The 16,330-nt window shown below is 37.1% G+C and overlaps 2 protein-coding genes across 2 annotated transcripts in view; both read left to right on the top strand.

Annotated features, from left to right (window-relative positions):
• LOC110101543 (protein fluG) overlaps window positions 1-11,479 on the top strand; it is an 84,437-nt gene extending 72,958 nt beyond the window's left edge. The window contains exons 17-18 of the mRNA XM_020829474.2: window positions 7,202-7,344; window positions 11,123-11,479. Of these exons, the coding sequence (XP_020685133.1) occupies window positions 7,202-7,344; window positions 11,123-11,185 (206 nt within the window). The 3' untranslated portion in view covers window positions 11,186-11,479. The remainder of the gene's footprint in view (window positions 1-7,201; window positions 7,345-11,122) is intronic.
• A 1,668-nt stretch (window positions 11,480-13,147) lies between these two features.
• Window positions 13,148-15,968, top strand: LOC110101586. The gene is made up of 5 exons (XM_028694933.1): window positions 13,148-13,243; window positions 13,515-13,580; window positions 13,675-13,746; window positions 13,853-15,110; window positions 15,202-15,968. Exons 1-5 carry the CDS (start codon window positions 13,148-13,150, stop codon window positions 15,966-15,968), a joined length of 2,259 nt encoding a protein of 752 aa, XP_028550766.1.
• The last annotated feature ends 362 nt before the right edge of the window (window positions 15,969-16,330 follow it).

The following is a 16,330-nucleotide window of genomic DNA, read 5'->3' on the forward strand; positions in this document are numbered from 1 at the left end:
CGTGCGTGAGGCTTGGTTCCCGTGAATGCTTCTTCGATTTCTGGTTTGGGATGATTTTCAAAACACATGGGGAAGATTTCAATACTTATATTGCTTAGAATCTTGTGAAGATTAATTAAAATGGCTTTTGGCATTCCCATACTTTGCCTATAAATATGAGATGATGAAGTGAAGGAAAGCAGTTGATATTTGTGAGCATATGTGCTATTAACCTGCGGGTTTATTCGGAAATCCAGCGGGCTCTTTCCACCTTTTCTCATATCCTACGAAAATCCTGCGGGCTATTTCCACCCTTTCTTCTCGAGCTTCTAACCTCTTCGTCTCTCCGCAAGTGCCACTCCATCTGTATCCTTCTTCTCAACAGTGAAGCAACTTTAGGGTGTCGTGTCTTGGTTGATTTGGAAGCATTTGGGACAGTCTTGCAGTGGTGGACCATCGGTTTGCTAGTCTTATGCACTTCTTTTATTTAATCTACTATTCGATGCATGTGAGGAACCCGCTTTGACGGTTGTCTGAGGATAGCGTTTTTTTTTTATTTCTTTAAAATCTTCTAGTATTTCTAGTTGTGTTTGTCAAGTTTTAGTTGTCTGCTTTTATTTTAATAAAGTTTGTTTTGAGTTCTATCCATTGCGTCAATTTCTTCTCGTGTGTCTACATCAGAAATTTTCACCATCTAGCACTTAAAGAAGATGTTGGGGGAATGGATGATAGACCCAATCAAGATCTCATGGTTCCGTCGTCCCGGGCCATCGTGGTCCCTTGTCTACTTAGTCAGAGGAGGTAGCCGACCTAACTTGACAGAAGGATCCTTATCGGCAGCCATGGGTTGCTTTGTCCAAGGGGACCTTATAAACCTGGGATGGGTATTTGCCTAAGGGGACAAATTTAAATCCACCTTAGCTAACATAGGGCTTTGTGCCCTATCAATCATATCCTATTGATTCATATCTCAAGGATTTGATGCCAATAAGGAACGTAACGGCGATGGCCATAACCGGTATTTCGTGGTGCCATTTGGCGGCAAAACCACTCGGTTCAGAGGGCCCCGGGTCATAATCGTTTATCCTGCGATGTCATTTGGCGGCAAAACTGTCGGTCAGAGGACACGTACTACGTCCTTACTGCTAGGAGATTGTTTGAGAATTGATCCTAGTGATATTTTCGACTAGGCATTTAGCTCTTTTGTGAGCTGAAGTAAATTTCGATTTGTCCACCCCGGCAAACTGTTGCGGAGGGTGGATGGATTTTGCTTTAAGCGTTGTGATGGATCGTTTCATTTTTAAATATTTTTTTGGATTTATGAGAATTTTATGGATTTTGTGGGTATTTTAGGTGGAGCTATGGAATATTTGAAATGGACTTTAGATATTTGGGAGGCATTTGGAAGAATATTTGGGAACCTCTTCGATTGAGATCTGCATTCAACACGGCCATCATCGGGTGTTTGGGATCATTTCTCTTTTGTTGATTGAATCTTGTCAACTCTATCGAATTATCGATAGAGGATCAGATTTCGTATATTTTATGCCCTTATTAGTGAATTCTTTTGATTGTAGGCCTTGAAGGCCTAATATGAATGCATTGAAACAAATACACCGGTCTCCACAACCATGTATTTGTTTGAAGGGTTCGAACCCTGTCGACTCCTATTGATCTGTATAGAAAGATCGGGTTCGAACAAGAATTCACTTATTGACCCGCGCAGCATCCCTAGTCGTCACGTGTGTACCAATAACACGTTCGCCGGGGCCCATGCGGGTGTTTGGGGGCATTTTATAATTGAACCCTGTCAACTCCTTTCTTCTACTTAGAAGGATCGGGTTCAAGTTTAATAACCCGCGCAGCATCCCTAAACTTCACATGTGTTTCTACAACATGCTCGCCGGGGCCATGCGGGTATTTGATTACATTTACCCCTTTTAGTGTGCCTATGTGTATACAAAATATTGTGCACGTGCGGGGTAATTCTTGGAATAGACGCCTTCTGTCTGCTTGTACAAATGTTGCAGATCCAGTGGCGTGGAGTAGCATATTCTAGATCAGTTGTTTGCTTCTTTGTACAGGTAGATTGTCATGCACTATTTGTTGCTTTCTGCAGGTGGCTCGTAGTGCACTAACTAATCTCCTGCCTTGGGTCATAGTAGCTTGCACTTGTCGTAGTCTTCATGCATTTTGTTGTGTCTTTGATCTTTTTAGTACATCCGCTATTGCTGCATGTAAGTAGGTAGATGTCTTCCTTCTCAGACTGAAATTGACTTCATGATACTGCATTTACTGAAGTCTTTCTACACCTACCCATAAATGACATGTTATACATACACCCGTATTCGTAGAAAGATTGTATGTATTGCAGATCTTTGCTTTGTAGCTAGTTTTACATGAGGACTCTTGATCTTCATGGGAAACTTCATGTCATTGATCGTTGTCATTTGTTGGAGCCTAGTGTTTATTTACACTTGAGTAACTTTGGCTTTGAGCGAGCTTCTGTATTTATCACAAAATTCCTTCTTCATAAAAGTGCACTGTTGTCTAAAGCCATCAAGTCCTTTATCATTTGTTCAAGTCTTTTGAGTTTGAATGTTCAAAGTCAAGTCCACTCATTCATTTGAGCTTGGTTCAACTCAAATGCTTCATTTAGAACCAAGTCCAATATTTCTTAGTTTCATTTTGGGTCCTTTATATTTTATTCAAATTCAAGCTTAGTCCACCATGATGATGTTCAAGCTATCTTGCTTTAACTCCTTTGTCATGTTCATGTTCAAGTCAAAGCTTCTCGCGCCAAACTCATTTGAGTTCAAGATCTCGTTCTAACTCAAGTCCAATAATGAGTTCAAGTTCAAGTGGCAAGTTAAAGTTCAAATGAGAGTCCAAGTTCATGTTCATTTGATATTCAAATTAAGTCCCAATTCATGTCATTTGTAGTCAATTTTGTATGTCCAAGTTCTCGTTCAAATTGAGTTTATGTCCACAGTACTAGTTCATTTGACTTTGAGTTCTTTTATGTCAATTTGGTCCAATCAAGTTCACAAGTCCACCATTGTTCTTTGAGTTCAATCAAGTCCAGGTACGATTTCACCCGAAATTTCGGCAGCCTCTCGGCTTCTCCCCCGTTTAGGGGAAAACTACGAGAAAACTTGGCTTTTCCCACCACGCGCAATAAAAACATGTATGGTAGGTGTCCTCGAATGAGGACACCGCGGCCATGATTTTTTGTTCCTCCCACCACGCGCAATAAAGGCGTGTATGGGGTCTTTGACGGTACCTGTTTAAAATACACAATTTACTTTCCCCCCGCTCGGAAGTACTTATGGGTGACCCCGCCTCGCCGTAGGTGCCTCACCGGGGTCCCATCCTACCACGCGCAATAAAGACGTGTATAGGCGGTTTTCCGGTGCGCCACGAACGCCGAAGTAGAGTATTTTTAATTTATAGTTAATTATTTTTAATTTAAAATTAATCATAACTTAATTAGATTTAATTTATGATTAATAAAAAACTAATTATAATTAATTATATTTTAATATACAATTAATTATATTAATTTAAATTAATTATAAATAAATCATTTTAATTTATAATTTTTTGATGAACTAATTATGATTAATATTATAATTAATTTATCTTAATTATAAATTCCTAATCTTATTTAAACAGAGAGTTTAACTCTCTTAAACTCTCTGTTTAAGAGATTTGGCTGAAGAAGCCCGCATGAGGGGAGAAGGCCACCTACACAGCCAGCGAACTCACGTTATTGCTTCCGATCCAAATGTTGGAACTTCCGATCTCAACCGGAAAGGGAAGTCGTCGTTGGAGGTACGAAGTCGGTCGGCACAAAGGAGTCGGAGCAGGGGCACGAGCGGCTAGAGGCGTTCGGCTTGGGAGTTCGGTCGGCCAGGAGTTCGGACAAGGCTCGGGATCCGACGGGTAGGGTGAGTTCGGCGTCGGGTTTCGATCGGAGACGGAGGTCGGACGTCGTCGCTTCCGATCGAAGGAGGTCGGATGTCGTCGGGGCTTCCGATCGGCTTTAGTTAGGTAAGAATGACAGCTTCTTCTTCCTCTCTCTCTCTCTCTCTCTCTCTCTCTCTCTCTCTGCTTCTTTGAGATCGGGCTTGGCACAGGCAGTGGTCGGGATTGGAAGAGAGGTTTGGGAGGAGGAGGATTTCGATCGTGTGTGGAGCCGAGCGTGGGAAGAGAGGGGGCTTCGGCTTCTATTTAACGACGCCTGTGGTTGTTCGATCGAGGCACCATCGCAGGAAATACGGGAAGAGATGCGAACGTCGGCTGGATTTGCGGGATTTGATCGTAGATCAGAGCAGCTCGCAGGATTTCATGCAGGATTTCGGGGATCCTTCGACAATCCGAGGTGTGCGGAATTTCTGGGATTCAACGACACAGAAATCTCTGCTTTCCTCTTTTGCTCTTTATACAGGGGTTAACAGATTTTCATAAATCTTAATGTTCCTTGAAGCAATCAGAATATTTTTTTGCCAAAGATCATACAGAATGAACAATAGTAGGGGATGCCATCAAATTCAACTTTTTGCTAATCACGAGATGTTAAGCCAATTCACACCTTTTGGAGCAGAGAAGTAATGATAATTTCCACTAGGATCCTGACCATTGATGGCCTAAATACATGCTTCCTTAGAAGCAACAAAATGAGGGGACTACTCTAGCATTCACATCGAAAATCTACCAGACTTGGGAGGTATTATGACAAAAGATTCTAGAGTAATCTGAATTTAAAGAAAGTTTGATAATGATATAACAATGATTAATGAGACTAAATGAGTGTTTACCAGTAAATTGCAAATCTAATGTGAATTTCAAATTACATCCATGTTGGGATGACCTAGTGAGAATTTGATAACAATAGAGGAAGTGAATGGTTGAGCAAGTCAGAGATCTTAGCATCAGTGAAAATGCGCATGTGTTTGACCTGAAAACTAGAGGCTTGCTTATGTATATTTGAATTTGAGGCTTGATGAAAAAATAATGGACATTGAGTGGAAGAAGATGGAAGTGATCCCGAACCCAACAATTCGTCCACTGCATTTGCAAAAGAGTGAGAAGTGCAAGAAATATACGAAGGAACCTCTGAGATGATTAAGTGACTAAGTTAGGGGGCGGTGATGGTGGCTTGGTGGAAATTGTTGAAATCCTTGGACTCAGTAAGGAGGGAAAAACTTAGTAGGAGATGGGTGGGAAAATAAGGAAATTCAAGATAAGCAGCCCAAAAGAAGTGAGGACACGAGCAAAGTAGATCTGGAGCGAGGAAAGGTGAACATTGTATGGAGGGGAAAGCAGAGAACTAGGTCGCAACCAAAAAAAGAATCAAGTATAGGCATCTGCAGACAGGTTCAAGAACTTAAAAACCTAGCCCAGACGCACAAACTGAACAGCATCCAACACATATCATATGACAGAAACCGAGTTGATGAAGCACCACCAAATGACATGCTGGGAGAAAGCCTGAGCACGAAGATGAGGAAATGAAGGGAAGCGGCGGAGCAGCTCACAGGAGCTAGCCAAAGTGAGCCGAAACATAGTCGCAAGTCAAGTCACAATTTATTCGACTACAAAAGTTGTGCATGCCTGGGTTGAGTTTGGTTGGATCTTTGTTTTTGTCCTTGGATGACATTCAGGTAGTTACCATTGATGATGACTAGCTGTCCTAGATAGGATTTGTACAATAAACTCTGTATCAGATATTTTTGGTGAATTTCATTGACTGTTATTGATAGCACTAAACCTTGGGCATAGAGATCAGCACCTGTTACTGATGATGAAAGACACATGAATATATATATATCATCTCCACGGTTCCCATGGGAAGGGAAAAATAGTGGTATGATTAATTTCTATATAATGTGTACACAGCCTGCTTTTCAATGTCAAAATTATGCGATGCATCCTTCTGAGTGGATCAATTAGAATTTCCACATTCTTTTAAAAAAAAAGAATCGATTATTTTGGGCAGAATTTCCATCTTTTCCTTGTATACTAACATAAAATCAGTACATCCAATTACTTTTCTTGGTGATTTCTTCAACTGTTATACCAAATTTAACAGTTAAAGATTTCTTCTTCTTCTTCATGTTAAATGACAAGCATTACCTAAAGTTTCCAAAATTTACCTCGGAACTTAGTTCGTTAAAACTCCCTTGCCGAATAAGGAAAAGCGAGCGGAGACCGAGGCCGAATTTTCGGAGCCCACAGGAAAGCAGAGAACTAGGTCGCAACCAAAAAAAGAATCAACTCAAGGCATCTGCAGACAGGTTCAAGAACTTAAAAACCTAGCCCAGACGCACAAACTGAACAGCAGCCAACACATATCATATGACGAAACCGAGTTGATGAAGCACAACACCAAATGACATGCTGGGAGAAAGCCTGAGCACGAAGACGAGGAAATGAAGGGAAGCGCAGGAGCAGCTCACGGGAGCTAGCCAAAGTGAGCCGAAACATAGTCGCAAGTCAAGGCACAATTTATTCGACTACAAAACTTGTGCATGCCTGGGTTGAGTTGGGTTGGATCTTTGTTTTTGTCCTTGGATGACATTCAAGTAGTTACCATTGATGATGACTAGCTGTCCTAGATAGGATTTGTACAATAAACTCTGGATCAGATATTTTTGGTGAATTTCATTGACTGTTATTGATAGCACCTTGGGCATAGAGATCAGCACCTGTTACTGATGATGAAAGCCACATGAATATATATATCATCTCCACGGTTCCCATGGGAAGGGAAAAATAGTGGTTTGATTAATTTCTATATAATGTGTACACAGCCTGCTTTTCAATTTCAAAATTATGCGATGCATCCTTCTGAGTGGATCAATTATAATTTCCACATTCTTTAAAAAAGAAAAAATTGATTATTTTGGGCAGAATTTCCATCTTTTCCTTGTATACTAACATAAAATCAGTACATCCAATTTCTTGGTGATGCTTCAACTGTTATACCAAATTTAACAGTTAAAGATTTCTTCTTCTTCTTCATGTTAAATGACAAGCATTACCTAAGTATTTACCCTGTAAATTCTATTTCATATTATTATTAATTTTTAAACACTATTTATTTTCATGTTCAATGACACGTATTATCTCAGTATTTATATTGTATAGTCTTTCTTATCATTATTATTTTTGACAGTATAATTTTATTGTTCTCATATCTTATTGTCATATAAAACAGAAGTAAATCCATCTAGTCATGATTCAGTACTTAAAAGTTTGCCAAAAGGATTGCACGAATCCATTCAAGCACTTGCTGAAGATAATGTTTTGAAAGATCTACTTGGACAAAAGCTTATAACCGCTGTTATAGGCGTCCGCAAGGTAATATCTTATTTCATATTTTCTCATCTGCTGGCATTTTTAATTCATCTAAAAAATGCAATAACATGTTAGGAGGAATAATTGCTTTTCTATTTTCTTTACATTCTGATGACTTATTTTCTGAACTATTTTGCCCAATGATCTGTATTGTAAGGAAGGTTTCTAATCCATTAATTGATCCTACATGCTTGAAATACATGGAAATGAGTTATATGCGCATGAACTCTCTCCTCAAACATGTACGCACATCTAGGGACTTTCCATTTCTACTTTGGGTTCCGTCATAGTTTGCATGGAAGCCTTTTGTGCTTCATCAGCTCTGGTTTTGCTTGGTCAGAATTGCCCTAAGCTCCTCCTATGATCATTGGATACCCTCTCAGTGGTTCTTTACCTTTTAAATATTGATTGTTCTGTTATAATGTTGGCATTGATTTAATTGTCTTTTTATGATTTGTCCTGAACTGCTTGTTTGCCTTTTTTTTGTTCCCAATTTTGATGTCCTGCATCTGCCAATGTTTTTCTATTGTTGTAAGGAAAAAAAACAATCTGGACCGCTTTGTTCCCTTAAATAAGGAAAAATATTTTAGGTTTCAAGTAGAACAGTTGGGGATCTGGGGTCAGCATAGCCTTCACTCTTGTTTCTTGACAAAAAAGAGATTACAAATGCTACTCGTAGAAGTTTTATTCTTAGAGAATGAAAAAATAATGGAACTTGGAAGGGCTAGAGATTCAGTCAAAGAACCTAGGCTAAAACACTACAATAGAAGAGAAGCTCAAGCCATACATCAAATTAAAAGAGTAACAACATCCAGCTAAACATAAGATAGACATAGTAAGGATTAACTAAATGAAGTGGTTGGCTTACTGAAAGTGATCTTTTCTTTAGATCCTATACCCAATTGTTTAAAAAGCGTTCAAGGTGTATGCCTTGAGGCACGCCTTGAATTGAGCCGTATAAAAAAATGACTCAGATCTTAAGTCTCATTGTCACCAATGAGGCTTACGCCTTTTTGTATGAGGCCTATGCCTCAACACTTCATGCTTCAAGGCATTTGGGGCGTCTTCTCGATAATGTTATGTAAAAAAAATAAAGTCATTATATTATTTTTTATTAATATATATTATATTATATTGCACTTGTATTTAATATACCAATGCTCGAGCTAATGTAGCATCTTGACATTAGGGTTACAAGGACTTTGGCAGAAAGAATGAGTCGTCCTTTTCATCTTCTTTGTGCGAGTGCAAGCTGATGGGAAGTCTCTCTCTCTCTTTCTCTCTCTCTCTCTTGTCTGTCTCTCTCTCTCAAGAGAGAGAGGTGCAATAGGAGCCAATCTAGATAGGAGGAGGTGGAATCGGGAATCTCTCTATTCATGTGGGTTATTTTTTAGGGTTCCTCTTATAACCCAATCTGCCTTCTGAAAATTCCCCCGGGATCACACATCCCGAAAAATTGGAATTTTTCGGAGCCCACAGAGGCGTGTTGCTAGGGTCTTGGTTTTTTCTTGAATTTTGTTTCATTTATTGGCCAAGATTGTTATCCTAGAATGTATAAATGTTGATGCAGGCAAAATGTTATATGTATAGGAGACACATGATTGACACACACCCAGATAATCATGAAAAGAATTGCACTGGGATTTGCAAAAGAGAGAAATCCTAGGCTTTGTGCCACCTTGGGTATTACACCTTGGGATTTGCATGTGTTGTAATGAGTTTTCTTAGTTTTCATGTGGTGCGGGGTGGGTTTGTTTCCATCTATGTTTCTTTATTAACTATATATGGACGTTTCTTTCATAGGGTTTCTCAAGCCAATGGCAAAGGGTTAAGTGGCCCTTGGAACTCCTTGAAATATTTGGGTCACTAGCCCTCGAATGGGAACATACTAGTATTTTAGTTTTGGCGACCCAGACCATCCTTGAGATGAGTTGAACTGGATAGTTAGTTGCCTACAATAGGCTGTCATGATTTATTTTGACAGCCTAGACTAGGCTCAAGGACAACCAAACTAGGATGTGATCAGTGTGAGGCATCACGACTGATTTTGATAGCCCATACCAAATTCTGGTGAGAGCCAAATTGAGTTATTAATTTGGTTTTGTTAACCGAGGTCAAGCTTAGAAATGAGTTGAACTGGGAAATGATCACAATGGGAAATCATGGTTGATCTTAATAAATCATATTAAGTTCAGTGTGAGTTAAATAGGGCTACTGATATAGGTTTTATTAACCCACTACAAGCTTATAAATGTGTTGAATTAGGGAGACGATCATAATGTGAAATTGTGGTTGGTTTAACCCAAATGAAGTTTAATGTGAGCTAAACTAACTTATTGATTTAGGTTTTATTAACACAGAACAAGCTCAGAAATGAGCCCAACTGGGTGACAATAATAATAAAAATTGTGGTTGCTTGTAATAAATCAGACCAACCTATGCGTGAGAAAATTAGAACTAATCCTTGGTTGTTAAGAAAAGATCACATGGTAGTGGGAATGCTTACTATATCCGTAGAGTTATCTTTGGTTATTGTTGGGAGCCAAACTAGGTGCAATTGTTATGAGACATTGCGATTGGTTTTGATGACTTACAGAGGAATCTTTTAACTTTGGTTTCATCTTTGGATGGTTGATCCCATACTAGTAAGATGAAGCCATATTAAAGAGGAAACACCTATCATATCCATGATTCACCCATTAATAGGGCACCCTACAAAATGACACAATTGTGAGGTTCGTGATGTGTAGATTGGACATTGAGCTTTTTAAACCACCCAAACTCAGCTCATTGCGAGAGCTCAATTGAGAAGCGACCCACCCACATGAGTTGTTGTGGCATGTTTTGATAACCTAGACCACACTCTGAAAATGATAATTGAAATTGCGGTAGCGATCCTGGACCATAGTAGGCCAAAATCAGTGTAGTTTTTAAGCAGCATGTATCTCGTGGAGCTTCTGTGAGTCTTTTTGTTTCCTCTGTCACAATGCAAGATGGATATCGTAGCCTTAAGATCAATAGAAAATTCTTTGATTGTGCTACTTTTGCCTTCAATTTTGATTATCAATCAATAACCCACCAGAATACCACCAACAGATCTATTAGCAATTCTGAATTTCCATCTGTTCATCCTACGCACCTCTACTTGCTTACCCCATGAATGCTTTAGAATATTGATCTCGAGTTTACCCAAACAAACCAAATTACATCTATTAACTACAGCACAATTTCTGACTTCGTTGTCTCTTTCCATTCTTCTCTAGGTCTCTTAACATTCCATATTTAATGCTTCATTTAGAAATGGGTGCGTAAATCCTCAAAACCTTGTACGATTAATTCAACAGTATTTTCAGCAATTAGACCTTGAGAAAGCAAGTCTGTGCAGCCTCAACTATCCTCGTGTTGAACGAAAGGGCTATGAACCTTCAATCGCTTCTCCAATTGCAAATTATATTTGCAACTCTCTTCAATTTTCTTCCTATATCAAAACCATATAATTCTTCTACTATTGTAGCAAGCTCAATTGGAGTGATTAAATTAACAAATTTGGGCTTCATTTGTTATTGGTTTTAAGCTTCTTTGCTTCACCAAAGATCTGACAATTTTTATTTATGCGAGAAACTCATCTTTTTCATGGCGAGCGACTTTTATTTGACTTGTGAATTTTCTTCCTCCACGTATACTGCATCAAAAATTCTGGTTCTTTCTGCCACTTCCTCTTGCGATTTTTACCTTCTTGACTAGCCAGTTAATTGACTCGAAGCAATTTTCATTGCTGCAGGCAGAGATTGATTATTATGGAAAGAACAAAGAAGCATACAAACAGCTCATTCACAAGTATTAAAAAATTTTGCGTCACTCGACTTGCTAATTTGCTGGCCCTTTTGCGCTTTATACTGGCTGTTGGAGTTTTATTTTTAGTTCTTGTTAATGCATCAATGACCTAGAGGGTGAAATGGAAAAATTAGGAATCAGATAATGATTTCAATTTTATAATTTTAGGAATGAATAAAATGCAAATATTTGGATTTCTTGGTTGATTATCTGCAAGATTTGTTGTAGAGCATACTGAGCCGTGTGCCTAACTTGTATTGATGGAGATTATGGGAATTAAGTTGGGCTTGGTTTGAGATAGTTTTCTTATTTTTTTTCATAGCAAATTTTTAATTCAAATATATCATAAAAGCAGTAAAAATATTGTGGTCAAAAGCTATCTCAAATGAAGCTTTGGTCTCAATATATAAGTTTGTGGAGATTCATTTATTATAAAGAATTATGTTGATTGTTAATAGTAATAATATCCCAATTTTTTTGAGAGATCAATTTGGTCAGTCAATTCTTTAGAATGAAATTATTTTTTATTTTTAATATTCAATGTTAGAGTTAATAGTATTAAATGTAAGAATTTTTTGGTTATTTTTTAATTAAATATTTATTAAATGTAATATTTAAGTAATTATAATTTTTTTTAATTATTAAATATTTTTAATGAAAAAAAAAATTAATTTCAATAAGTTTAATCATATATGTTATGAAATATGATATTTATTTATTTAGAGAATTCAAATACAAATAGATATTATTTATAATTTAGTCACATTTTTTTTATCTAACATAGTCCCCTAAAATCCTTTTATAGATAATTATGCAGGTCTCATACGTAGGAAAGATCAAGAAAAAGAGCGCTTATACAAATAGTAATGAGTTGATATGCAATGTAGACAAATCTCATTCTTATGGAATATAGGAAAAATATGATTTAATTTGTGCTGAGCTTTCAGAGTCTAAATAGAATGCCTCTATAATTTACTTTTCAATTTGGATTAGTGAATGTAATCATTATCTTGTTAGCAAATCATTATTGAATTATTTCATTTATTTTGACAGTATTAAAATTGCAATTTGTATTTTTAATGGATAGGCGTTATACCAAAAAGTAAAGTGATAAAAAAAATTAATGATTCAAAGTTTTTCCTTAAACACGAGCTTCGAAAGTAAATATCATAACTTTACATTTTTTTGTCTTTATTTTTTATTTTTTATTATTTTTCTTGTAAATTTATTTAATATATTTTTTACTTATTTTTTTTTAAATTATTTTTCAAAATTTACTGTAGCAAGTTGCCCGTTTAACTGGTAACTTACAATAGTAATTTTTTTTTCTTAAATAAGTCGCATGTCATTTCGGCGACTGGAACATGACTCAGCAAGTCTGAGTCAGCATAAGTCGCCCGTTTGATGGGCGACTTCGCCTACTTTTAAATTTATTTTTTTCAATCTTAATTACATTATTAAATTTTTAATAATACCTAGTTTAAAATTTTTCCCAAAAGGGTATATAAAAAATCAAATCGGAAATGAAGGTGGAGGTGGAGGGATTGCTTAGTTTTAAAAATTAAATTTACTATATAATTAAACTTATATATGCAAAGGGTATATAAATATAATTTGAAATGAGAAGGTTTTTAACGGTTGGGCAAGTGGGGGCCCAGTGGGGGCCTATGCCCCCAAGGCCTTCACTGTAGATCTGCTAATGATTTTCAATTCCGGAATTAATTTAGTTTGTTTATTTTATTTTTTTAATATTTCAAATTATTGTAATGTGTTTATGTTTGTAGCATTACATAATGATAAATAAATTAGTTTTTCTCTAATTAATATTTCAAAATTTAAAATTCTATCTAATATTTAAGCAAATGAATACAAATGATTTTTAAATGTCTGAGTACTGCTGATACAAATTTTTGTTTTTGCAACATTCACATGGAAATTTATTTGCTATTCTTTGCTTTTTCAATAAGGAAAGATGGCAAAATTCTTTATGCTTCTCTTCCTGCGAAGCAAAAGCCTTAGGTTCTCTGTCTCTAGAGGTCTTTTCCTTTATGCTTTTGCTTTTATGTGTGTATATTATAAGCTATAATTAAGGACTTCCCATTCACAGTGTATGGCAACAAAATTTGTCATCTCTTCAGCTGTTTTGCTCATATCTTGAGTACTCTAAATAGGTGTGTATCTTATTGCTTATATATTTTTATTAGGTTAGGAAATAAGATGAAGTATGGTAATTCTCAAAATAACTTATAATATTAAAAGATATTCCTATTAAATTTAAATCGAAATATGTGTGTCATTATTTCATTCATTATTATTGAATATTTTCGGTTATCTTATAGGTTCATGAAGGAAGAATGGACATCCCTGAGAAATACAAGCAACTATGGAGCGATTGGGATATTCGTGTCCTAATTTTGCTTAGTCTCTCTGTGATGCCCCAGATATCAATAGTGAAAGGATTCGTCTATCTCTCTTATCTCTTTTTTTTTTCTTTATCAGTCTTTTCGTCTTGTTTCTCGTTCAGTTCAATACAGTCATCCAGAGACAATTGCATTACAGGAAAGAAATACAGCAACTACTATAATTCACATATCAACATATATACAATCAACAGAAGCGTCCAAAAGGTCATATACAATAGCCATACGATTATTGAATATTTTCGGTTATCTTATAGGTTCATGAAGGAAGAATGGACATCCCAGAGAAATACAAGCAACTATGGAGCGATTGGGATATTCATGTCCTAATTTTGCTTAGTCTCTATGTCCAAATAATTCTCATTTTCCTCGGGCGTTTGAGAAAAACTTCAACTTCGATATGGATAAGAATGTTAATTTGGAGCAGCTACTTACTTGCTGATTGGGTCGCTGACTTTGTGCTCGGCCAACTAAGCAATGCAATGGATGATTCTTCATCTTCTAATGCTATCATTGCTTATTGGGCTCCCTTCCTTATCCTTCACCTTGGCGGCCCTGACACCATTATTGCCTACTCCATGGAAGACAATGAGCTATGGGCTCGCCATCTTCTTGGCCTTATCTATGAGCTCATTGTCGCCTTCTATGTCCTCTTTCGCTCCCTACCCAACACTCGTTTGCTCTCCCCCACCATCTTGATATTCTTAGTCGCTATCATCAAATACGTAGAGCGCTCTTACTCACTTTATAAAGCCAGTACCGAAAACTTTCGTAGCTCCATTAGCTCGTCTGCTAGGAAACTACCAACAAACATTTCATCAACCATTTCAAATATGGAAGATTTGAATTCCTTGAATGAAGCTTTTGGGTTATACTCTGCATGTAAGCCTTTCTTTGTTGATGTTATTCCACTTGTTGAGGTGTATGAGAAAACTGGAAATTTAATTAAGGAGATGACAGCAAAGGAGGTTTTGATAATGACAGGCATGGAACTTAATTATGCTTTTGATGAGCTTTATACTAAGGCTACTGTAAATCACTCTAGAGTTGGGTATGCTCTCCGAGCTCTTTGTTCAATTTGCATTTTGTTGTCTTTCTCGCTCTTTGTCTTGGTGCCAAAGGATGATTTTGATAAACTTGATGTTGTCATCACTTATGTCCTACTCGTGGCCTCTATATTCCTTGATGTCATGGCTACTATTATGATATTGTTCTCTGATTGGATGATAGTTACTCTTCTCAATGTGAAGAAGTTGGATAATTGGGGCGAGTGGCTCGCTAAGCACATTGCTAGAATTAAAAGAGTGTGGCTAAAGAGAAGGTATTGGTCAGGAGAGATGCCACAATTGAATCTAGTTAGTAATTGCCTAAAGAATTTTGCACTAATTAGAGCTCCTCGACTAGGGATAATGGATTGGATTAAAGCAAAGTTGAGCTTTGTGCAGGAGATAAAGTTGTACCCGAGCTGGACTACTGGCTTTGAAACTTACACCTTGCACACACTCCAATTAACCAGTACATGCAACTGATGAGCTTCAGGAGATCATCGCTACATATGCACAAAGGCGCTTGCATGAATCATGGGACAAATTTAATCAACTTGCAGGTCTTTCGGCTCTCCAACAAATAACAACTGCCCCTACTTGGGTTGTCCCATCATTTGTTAAGCTTGTAGAGGGCCTATCATTTGATCAACAAGTTCTGGTATGGCACATCTCCACCGAGCTTTGCTTGCATTGGAAGTCAAAGTCTGTACATCCCTTGCATCCTCATCAAATGGAGATTGAAGAAGAAGACAACAAACCACGAGGAGTAAAGAGGAAGAGCTCAGAGATGGAAGTTTGCAAGTACTTATCAAACTACATGATGTATTTGGTGTTGATGCGACCAGACATGATGTCTACCATGGGAGGAGCAAGCCCGTTGGTGTTCTGGCATGCATGTTATGATATGGTTCAATTCATTCGTAGAAGTGGTGATGACCATCACTTGTTGATGCCAAATGTAAAAGTTGAGGAGGCATGCAGAAAGATGATGACTACTCCGATAGAGTGGATTAGATATCCATCTTTGTTTGAGATAGCACGAGTCCTTGCTCATTTGATGTTTGTTATTGAGGATGAAGAGAGATGGCGAGTTGTGACCTCGGCATGGGTGGAGCTCCTAATGCAAGGGGCAAAAAATACAAGAGCAATCATGCATGTGAAGCAATTAAGTAAGGGAGGTGAGCTCTTAACTTTCATTTGTCTTCTCACCAAACATGTTGGGATGGTGGACGCATTAGATATTGGTGCTTATATGACAGGAGGTGCACTTGATATAGCCAAGCAGCTCTTGTTTATGATCAAGATTTACTTCGAGAATCAACTTTGAGTTATATTTGCATTACACTTCATGAACGCATCTTTTTCACAAGATAATTGCTTTCCATAACTCATATATTGAACACCCATTAACATCTAGTTTGTTATGATATTATATATATTATACTGTTAATATGAGTTTGGTGTTGTCTGGGATAGCTTTTTACTATTTTTGTTTTTCATATTGTAACCATAATTTTTGTTTGACAACAGTTTTTTCAATGTTTTTAATAATTTTTAGTGCTAATAAGCTATTTTTTTTAGCTGTTTTCTGCAACAGCTTTAAAAAAAAAACTGTTTTATCCATAGTAATTTTACAATCATCTTTATAAAAACTGCGACCGTCCATATCGTTCCCTTAACAGACTTGAT

Source organism: Dendrobium catenatum, unplaced genomic scaffold (assembly GCF_001605985.2).
Source record: "Dendrobium catenatum unplaced genomic scaffold, ASM160598v2 fragScaff_scaffold_600, whole genome shotgun sequence".
NCBI classification, from domain to species: Eukaryota; Viridiplantae; Streptophyta; class Magnoliopsida; order Asparagales; family Orchidaceae; genus Dendrobium; species Dendrobium catenatum.

What these genes read in the sequence shown, in the direction of transcription:
- LOC110101586 (XM_028694933.1), top strand. Translation starts at nt 13,148, where the DNA reads ATGGCAAAATTCTTTATGCTTCTCTTCCTGCGAAGCAAAAGCCTTAGG. An exon ending in GGAGCGATTGGGATATTCGT is followed by an intron (nt 13,581 to 13,674) that starts GTCCTAATTTTG and finishes TTTCTTTATCAG; the next exon opens with TCTTTTCGTCTTGTTTCTCG. An exon ending in GCACACACTCCAATTAACCA is followed by an intron (nt 15,111 to 15,201) that starts GTACATGCAACT and finishes ATCAACTTGCAG; the next exon opens with GTCTTTCGGCTCTCCAACAA.